Raw genomic sequence first — 8,797 nt, 5'->3', positions numbered from 1 at the left:
CCTTTTCCTCCGCTGCCTCGGAGTGGAATCCCCGCGCATCCCAACAGGTGCGCAAAGTTGCGCCGGGAGCGCTCCCTGGAGAACTATGGAGATGACCCGTTTGGAGAGAGGCGCCCCGGGGCTCTCTACCTCGTTCGCTGCGCAGCGCGCCCGGAGGCACTCTCGTTCCACCCGGAGGCAGAGGTCCAGGCGGCGCGCGCGCGCGCGCATCTCCCGCGTCCCGCCCGGCGCGCGCAGCAGCGGCTCTTCGTCGTCGGGCCCGGCGCGCCGCGGGGGGCGGGCTTTCGCTTAGCAGGCGGCGGTGGCGGCGTGGGGGGCGCGCGCGCGCGCGCATTTGCCGAGGCCGCGGTTGCGCCGGAGACACGAGCGCCGCCGGGACCCCCGCCTCCTCGCCGCCGCCCGGGAAGAAGGCGAGAGCCTCGCTTGACGTCAGGAGGAGCCGGCGAGCCAGAGCCTGCCGCCTCCTCTCCGCGTTTGGCCGCCGCTTGGCGCGCTTCGTGCGCGCCCAAGCAGCAGCAGCAGGAGGAGGAGGAGGCGCGCCGCCCCACCGGGAGGTGGCTGCCTCGGACGGAGCACAGCATGCGGGGCGCCTCCGATGTCTCTTGGTGCCCCCGACGCCGCCCCGGCTGCTCCCCATGGAGATCGCGCTGGTAACGCTGGAGAACGGCGGCGCCACGGCCATCGGCGAAGATGGCCCCGGCAGCGGCCTGAGCCGGGCTGAGCGGCTCCCTTGGCTGCCCGAGTGCGGCGCCAAGGAGGGCTGCCCAGAGCCGGGCGCAGCGCGCGGCTCGCCGCGAGGCCTCCTGCGCCCACCCGACGTGGCCATGCTGGCGGCCGACGAGGAAGGGCCCCCCCGCCCGGGCAGGGCCAGGCCCGCGGCGGGGCCCCCCTCGGCCACTGAGCCGCCGCCGTCTTCGTCGGCTGCGCCTGCTGGGGGCGACGAGGGCGACGAGGGGCCGGAGGCGGAGGCGGAGAGCGAGCGCGCCCTGGGCGGCCAGCAGCGCGTCCTGCTCAACATCTCCGGGCTGCGCTTCGAGACGCAGCTGGGGACCCTCAGCCAGTTCCCGGACACGCTGCTTGGGGACCCCGAGAAGCGCATGCGGTACTTCGACCCGCTGCGCAACGAGTACTTCTTCGACCGCAACCGGCCCAGCTTCGACGGCATCCTCTACTTCTACCAGTCGGGCGGCAAGCTGCGGCGGCCCGTCAACGTCTCCATCGATGTCTTCGCCGACGAGATCCGCTTCTACCAGCTGGGAGACGAGGCCATGGAGCGCTTCCGCGAGGACGAGGGCTTCATCCGCGAGGAGGAGAAGCCGCTCCCGGCGCACGAGTTCCAGCGTCAAGTGTGGCTCATCTTCGAGTACCCGGAGAGCTCCAGCTCTGCGCGGGGCATCGCCATCGTCTCCGTGCTCGTCATCCTCATCTCCATCATCACCTTCTGCCTGGAGACGCTGCCCGAGTTCCGCGACGAGCGGGAGCTGCGCGTGCCCCTGCTCCCGTCGCCCAACGGCACGGCGGAAAGCGCCCCGACGGCGCCCAGCACCCTCAGCGACCCCTTCTTCATCATCGAGACCACGTGCGTCATCTGGTTCACCTTCGAGCTGCTGGTTCGCTTCTTCGCCTGCCCCAGCAAGCCCGAGTTCTCCAGGAACATCATGAACATCATTGACATTGTGGCCATCATCCCCTACTTCATCACGCTGGGGACGGAGCTGGCTCAGGAGCAGCAGAAGAAGGAGCAGCCGCAGGGCAGCAGCAGCAGCAGCAGCAACGGAGGCCAGCAACAAGCCATGTCCTTGGCCATCCTCAGAGTCATCCGCCTGGTCAGGGTCTTCCGGATCTTCAAGCTCTCCAGGCACTCCAAGGGGCTGCAGATCTTGGGTCAGACTTTGAAAGCCAGCATGAGGGAACTGGGCCTTCTCATCTTCTTCCTTTTCATCGGCGTGATTCTCTTCTCCAGTGCCGTGTATTTTGCTGAGGCTGATGATCCCGAATCCCATTTCTCAAGCATCCCTGATGCCTTTTGGTGGGCCGTGGTCACCATGACCACGGTGGGCTATGGAGATATGAGGCCTGTCACTGTGGGGGGCAAGATTGTGGGGTCCTTGTGTGCTATTGCTGGCGTGCTCACCATCGCCCTGCCTGTCCCGGTTATTGTCTCCAACTTCAACTACTTCTACCACCGAGAAACGGACCATGAGGGAGAGGCCATCCTCAAGGAGGAGTCTAGTACTGCTCAAGGCGGCTCAGCCGGGGACTTGAAGAGACGAGCCAGCAAAAACTCTTTGGACAAATCCGTTGTGCACTTGGAAAACGCCGAGGGGGTTAACAATGGGACCGGGTCTGTGGAAAAGGCCAACATCAAAGCTAAAAGCAGCATGGATCTCAGAAAATCTCTCTATGCACTCTGCCTGGATACCAACAGGGAAACAGACTTGTAAGACAAGGGGAAGAGGAAGAACGTTTGCTTGGTGGAATTGTTAGAGAAAGCTAAATGGTACTGTCACTTAGTATTCATTTTTGAAATATGGTAGCCGTTCTTAAGAAACCTTCAGGAAAAAGCAAGTTATTTTGTTTCATTTTGGTTTTTAATGTTCTCCCCTTCCCATGAGACTGTCATCTATTTATAAAACCAGCTAAGATTAAGCTAGACACCTCCCATTATCTAGGAGGCTTTCTAAGCTGTTTAAGTGCAAATTGATGTTGCTTGCGGATAATTTATTTTACTAAAAAAGAAACAGTTCATTTGTAGCACAGTTCATTTGTCCAAACCCTCTTTTTCCATGGGAAGTAAATGGATTATTTGTTGGTACTGTAGTTTCAAGCTGAAATATTTCTATTTTCTATATGTCTGATTATATTTATAGATGAAAAGAGCACTTTTTCGGTGATGTATGACTTCATAAAATCTCTAGAAACTTTTAGTGAAGTAATATATCCCCCCCCCCTTTTAGTACAAAACTGATTTTCTCGTGTGTGAAGTGAATGTGGTATTTTCAGCCTTCTAGCAGAAAAGTATTTTGTTGTCAGAGTTGGGGTTTTGTTCTCTTGTTGAGCCTTAAATTATTAAAAATGCAGATTTTTTTCTTAATAAATACATATAATACTGTATAATATTTCTGATAATCCAGTGATGTGCTTTTTATCCCAAGAAACAAAAATCTTAAAAGTTTGTTGCTGTTGCTGTTTGGTTGTTTGTCCTTTATAACTGGTGTTTTTAAAGGGTTTTGTTTTGTTTTGTTACTAGAAACTGTTTACTATTAATCAGGTTTGATCCAAGTGCACCACAGATCAAAGGCACTGGACATGACATCAGCAGAGCGTGAGAATAAATATGTTCAGGATGTGAAGCCTTTTGAATTGGCACTCTAGATTCCAGGTAGTACCATTTAGTGCTTTCACTGTATGGTTATCTCACTGACAGTATTTCAGGAATGGTCGCTTCTGAAAGTATCGAATGCAGTTATCTAAACAATGCTCTTGTGGCTTCGATTTTGCATGGGACAAGCATGGAGGAATCTTCAATGGGCCCATTTGGCAGTCTCCTGCACAGAAGTTCCCGAATGATACATGGCAGGAGTCAAGACTACCTTTATGAAGCACAGAACTCCATTGTTCATCTAGGATAACGCAGCCTGCCGTGAAATCAGCTAAGCCATGTCTTCAGACAACCATCCTCGATCATTTTTCTTGTTGCTGCAGCAAGGAACCAAGTCATATGAGTTTGTGTCGAACTCCCATTTCATTGTGAATGAAGGTTTCAGCCCTTTACCAATGAACATAGAAGAGGACCGGCAATCAAGGTTAGTTTATATCTAACTCAAAACTATTCATGCTGAATTGCATTTGTTAATGAGTGCTTTAGCTAAGAAAGTGAATCAAGGTAGCTTTAAATCACTCTTGAAAGCTTAGCCCCGAGACTCCTTTGAATTCTGTCATGATTAACATATGGCCTAATCCTTCTTTACATGCCAGAAAGACCTCAGCACACAGGAGGCAAGTAGTACATACAGATAGCTCACCCCATCATGGGGATTTGAACCGCCGACCTTCTGATCGGCAAGCCCAAGAGGCTCAGTGGTTTAGACCATAGCGCCACCCGTTGCTCAGTCCCAGCTCCTGCCAACCTAGCAGTTCAAAAGCATGCCAATGCAAGTACAGCGATACCTTGGTTTAGAACCATAATCCGTTCCAGAGGTCTGGTTGTAAACCAAAACAGGTTGTAACTCAAGGCACGCTTTCGCCAATGGAGCCTCCAAAAAACATTTGGTTGTAATAATAATAAAAAAGGGTTGTACAGTGGCACCTCGGGTTAAGTACTTAATTCGTTCCGGAGGTCCATTATTAACCTGAAACTGTTCTTAACCTGAAGCACCACTTTAGCTAGTGGGGCCTCCTGGTGCCGCCGTGCTGCCGGAGCCCGATTTCTGTTCTTATCCTGAAGCAAAGTTCTTAACCTGAAGCACTATTTCTGGGCTAGCGGAGTCTGTAACCTGAAGCGTATATAACCTGAAGCGTATATAACCTGAAGCGTATGTAACCCGAGGTACCACTGTAATCCAAAAAAAGGGGACACAACACCAGGGTTTGACATGGTAGTAATCCAAAATGGTTATAATCCAAAACGGTTGCCAACCAAGGTACCACTGTAGATAAATAGGTACCACTGTGGCAGGAAAGTAAATGGTGTTTCCGTGCGTTCTGGTTTCTGTCACAGTGTTCTGTTGCACCAGAAGCGGTTTAGTCGTGCTGGCCACATGACCCAGAAAGCTGTCTGTGGACAAACGCCGGCTCCTTCGGCCTGAAAGTGAGATGAGCGCCGCAACCCCAGAGTCACCTTAGACTGGACTTAAACGTCCAGGGGTCCTTTACCTTTTACCTTACAGACAGCAGAGCAAAGTGGAAAGACTTTCTTTGGACCCCAGCACTTCAAGCTGCCGGTGGGGTGTATCCCCAAGAGACAAAACTCCCAGCTCATTGGAAGATAGCATATCAGGAATGAAGTTTAGCTAAACCCTTCTCTCTAGCATACTTCTCTACAAACTTCTCTGCAAACAGGGCTTATTTTTGTGTGGACAATTCAAACACACACAACTACTATATTCAGGGCGTGGGATATAACCGGTAACCCTCAGTTTTGCCAAGGGGTAAGTTGACCCTCAGGTTAGTACTCTGGGGTGCTCCCTGACTTCGCTTCAGAGATAAAGGCAACCAATGAACTGGCCAGAACTTTTCAAATAGGAGCAGAATTGCCATTCTACGTGACTTGGTGATTTTTAATAGACTTTTTTTGGTCTTACAAATGCACCCACAGAGGCCACATTTTGAATATGAAAATAAGCTTTTAACCTGTGCCTGGAGAGAAGATTCCTGTATGTTTTCCCTAAAAGCAGCTGAGGGGAGGTGGATTTTCATAAGATAAAACAGACAAAGGGGAGAGAAGCCCCACTCAGCATTAATGACCCCTCCCCTTCAAATTGCATTATCACTGCTACATTCTATAAGCCAAAAAATGTCTGAAAATGCAATTCTGTCTCATCTCCATAAATGTTGCTATCCTTCAGTGTTTATTCCTGCCTGCTCATACATAAATGCAAATTGATAGTTGCCTAAAGAAGCCAAATCTTGCAAAATTCCCCTGTTTGGTCACTTGAAGGCAACTCTCACCCCCCCCCGCCCAATTAAATATAATAAACTCATTATTTTCTCCCTGCAGGCGAGTGAATGCACATACATGCTCAAGACTCAAATTAAATTGAGTGGACTTCTTTTTGGGAAAATCAAACCATAGCTGTCAACTTTTCCCTTTTCTCACGAGGAATCCTATTCGGAATAAGGGAATTTCCCTTAAAAAAAGGGAAACGTTGACAGCTATGAATCAAACCCTTTCTTCTTTGTGATGTTTATTTCCTGTTCTGGTCAGGTTGGAATTGTGCATCCCATGCAGAAAAGCATAATTAAAGTTGCGACATTTTGAATCTGGGGGTTCAGGATATTGAATTACATGCATTTTTTTAAAAAAAACTTGTTAATTCCCTATACCTGAAAAAACTCTTTTGTAATCAGATACAGAAGCCAAAACAAACCTCGGTTCAGTACGTGTATTTTAAAAGATGTACCTGACGACTCCAAAAACGTTTTAATAATGGAATTGTGATAAGGATTATTGCTTCTAGTTCAAAAGTACAAGGAGGATAAGGATATATTGACAGATATATGGAGGAGGATGAGAGTCTTAATGCTATTTTCTATGGGATCTTATAGGCAAGAACACATACAAACTCCCTTCCCTTGGATACTGCTGACAGCTGTTCCAAATTCTGGTGCTGATAAGTTTGGGGCTGAAGGCAGGGTTTACATTTTTACTATTGTCTGGGTAATGGGCAGAAATGATAAAGGTGTAGAGATGCAGGAGGGACGCGGGTGGCACTGTGGGTTAAACCACAGAGCCTAGGACTTGCTGATCAGAAGGTCAGCGGTTTGAATCCCCGCAACGGGGTGAGCTCCCGTTGCTCAGTCCCTGCTCCTGCCAACCTAGCAGTTCGCTAGCATGTCAAAGTGCAAGTAGATAAATAGGTACCACTCTGGTGGGAAGGTAAACGGCGTTTCTATGTGCTGCTCTGGTTCATCAGAGGCGGCTTAGTCATGCTGGCCACATGACCCAGAAGCTGTACACCGGCTCCCTCGGCCAATAAAGCGAGATGAGCGCCGCAACCCCAGAGTCGGTCACGACTGGACCTAATGGTCAGGGGTCCCTTTACCTTTACCTTTAGAGATGCAGGAAGCTGGGCAAGCCACTCTGAAGAAGCATTTTTGAGGTGGATCTGGCAGGGATTCCATCCTATCACTGATGGGGAAGGCACCCTGGCCCAATCTGGGCCTGTGTGTTTACCACTTAGGCTAACAGTTTATCAAGTTGGAATTGAAAATGAGAAAAATAATCTTTAGGACAGGGGTAGGCAACCTAAGGCCTAGGGGCTGGATGCGGCCCAATCATCTTCTCAATCTGGCCTGCGGACGGTCTGGGAATCAGCATGTTTTTACATGAGTAGAATGTGTCCTTTTATTTAAAATGCATCTCTGGGTTTTTTGTGGGGCATAGGAATTTTAATTTTTTTTCAAAATATAGTCCGGCCCACCACATGGTCTGAGGGACAGTGGACTGGCCCACATCTGAAAAAGGTTGCTGACCCCTGCTTTAGGGGATGCCTGGACCCTCAGAATAGCAGTCTAGAAAAATTAGAGGAACATAGCAAACATATTGAAATGGCAGCAGTTCTATGTTAGACTTTTTAGCTTGTGGTTTGAAATGCAAAGGTTCTGTTTCAGGTGACAGAAGATTCTTGGCTCATGTTTACCTGATGCTATGCATTCATCGTTATGTCCCACTGAGTTTAATGGAGAATATGCTGAACTCAACGTGCATAACATCTTAGAAGACTCTGGAAAAGTTAAACTTTGTAGCTGTAACAGTTGCAAATGATGAAATCTGTATTTTTAAACAAAGACCTTGGTTTACATTTTCAATAAAACCTTTTAATTTTATTCTGAGAGTGCTTTTGAATGCAAAAAGAATTGGTTGGTATTTGGGGTGGGACAGTGAATCCTGAATACAAAATAAATCTCAGAGCTTTTCCAAACTTGTCAAGCAGAGGGTTTCAGCAATTTAACTGAAAAAGTGCATTTGAGAAGTAGACTCTAACCTATGAAAACTGATGCTATAAAAATGGTATTGGTCTTAAAAATGCCAAAGCCTTCTGCTAGTTGAACCAACTGATTTTGGGGGGTTTATTGGATATGCACGCTAAATATAAACACACTGCTGGCCAAGAAAAAGCCAATCTTGTTTAAAATGATAAATATTTCCAGAAAGGAAAAAATTACCTTTAAAATCAGAAAAAAGGAGTATCAATAGTCATGAAATAAATAAGAGGACTGACAGTGCTAACCTATATTGGAAGTAAGTCTCACTGAATTCGGTGTACTTACTTTCAGTTAAGCGTGTATAGAATTGCAGCATAAACATTTTCTTTTAATTGTATGTGTTCGGGAACCTCGATAAAGTCAAAGTTATTAATACATAACTATAAAAATGGCTCTGAGAGTCTTTCATTTTGTTTTATATTGTAAATGCTTTGATATTGTAAAATGAATGGTTGACTATCAAGGGCAGCTAGAATTTCTGAACGCTTCCTAAAAGGCCCTCCATATTTCACTCTAGGAGAAAGCAGAGGTCCCATATTACTGGAGATACGAATTAACAACACCCGAATGGTTGACACCAACTTGTCTAAACAGATGCTTCAGCATGCAAGTTGCAATGGTGCTTTTAAATGTGAGTTTTCACTATTTGGACTTCAGTGCTCAAGGGGAAAAATGCTTCGTCCCGTGTTCCTGTAACTGGGCCCTAAATGATGGGGGCTTTTTACGTGAAACCTCTAAGCCCAGCTGCAAATGGAGAGAGAGGGTAGGAACAGCACAAATTAATGGCCACTTTACGTTAAGAGCATAAACGTGGCACAGCTTTTCTGGGGGAAGATGTTTATGTTCTTTCAGGTCATAGTAGGCTAAGGATCATGGCATAGTCAGGATTTATGTCGTGGGGGGGGGGGTGCAAGACACCCACCTGTCATCATCCTCTGTCTGGCTCTGTCTAGCGGATTCAGGATGAAATGTCTTGACAACAGTTGTTTTACATCACTTTCTTTTGACCCCAAGTGCTCAGAAAAATCTGTCAAAACCTTTCTGCAGTGTCTACTTTTAGTTAAGTACAGTGGTACCTTGGGTTAAGTAC

General features: G+C 48.2%; 1 protein-coding gene across 1 annotated transcript; it reads left to right on the top strand.

Annotated features, from left to right (window-relative positions):
* Positions 1-401: 401 nt before the first annotated feature.
* Positions 402-3,117, top strand: LOC310706955 (potassium voltage-gated channel subfamily A member 5-like). Its single transcript, XM_083503381.1, has one exon. It carries the CDS (start codon positions 636-638, stop codon positions 2,442-2,444), a length of 1,809 nt encoding a protein of 602 aa, XP_083359507.1. The 5' UTR covers positions 402-635; the 3' UTR covers positions 2,445-3,117.
* Positions 3,118-8,797: the final 5,680 nt, after the last annotated feature.

This window comes from Podarcis liolepis (assembly GCF_965112155.1).
Source record: "Podarcis liolepis genome assembly, chromosome: 5".
Classification (NCBI taxonomy): Eukaryota; Metazoa; Chordata; class Lepidosauria; order Squamata; family Lacertidae; genus Podarcis; species Podarcis liolepis.
The sequence above is the reverse complement of the archived record's forward strand: the minus strand, read 5'-3'. Positions and strand labels throughout refer to the sequence as shown.

Bases quoted from the DNA above. Each gene is read 5' to 3' on its own strand.
- LOC310706955 (XM_083503381.1), top strand. From the start codon at position 636: ATGGAGATCGCGCTGGTAACGCTGGAGAACGGCGGCGCCACGGCCATC.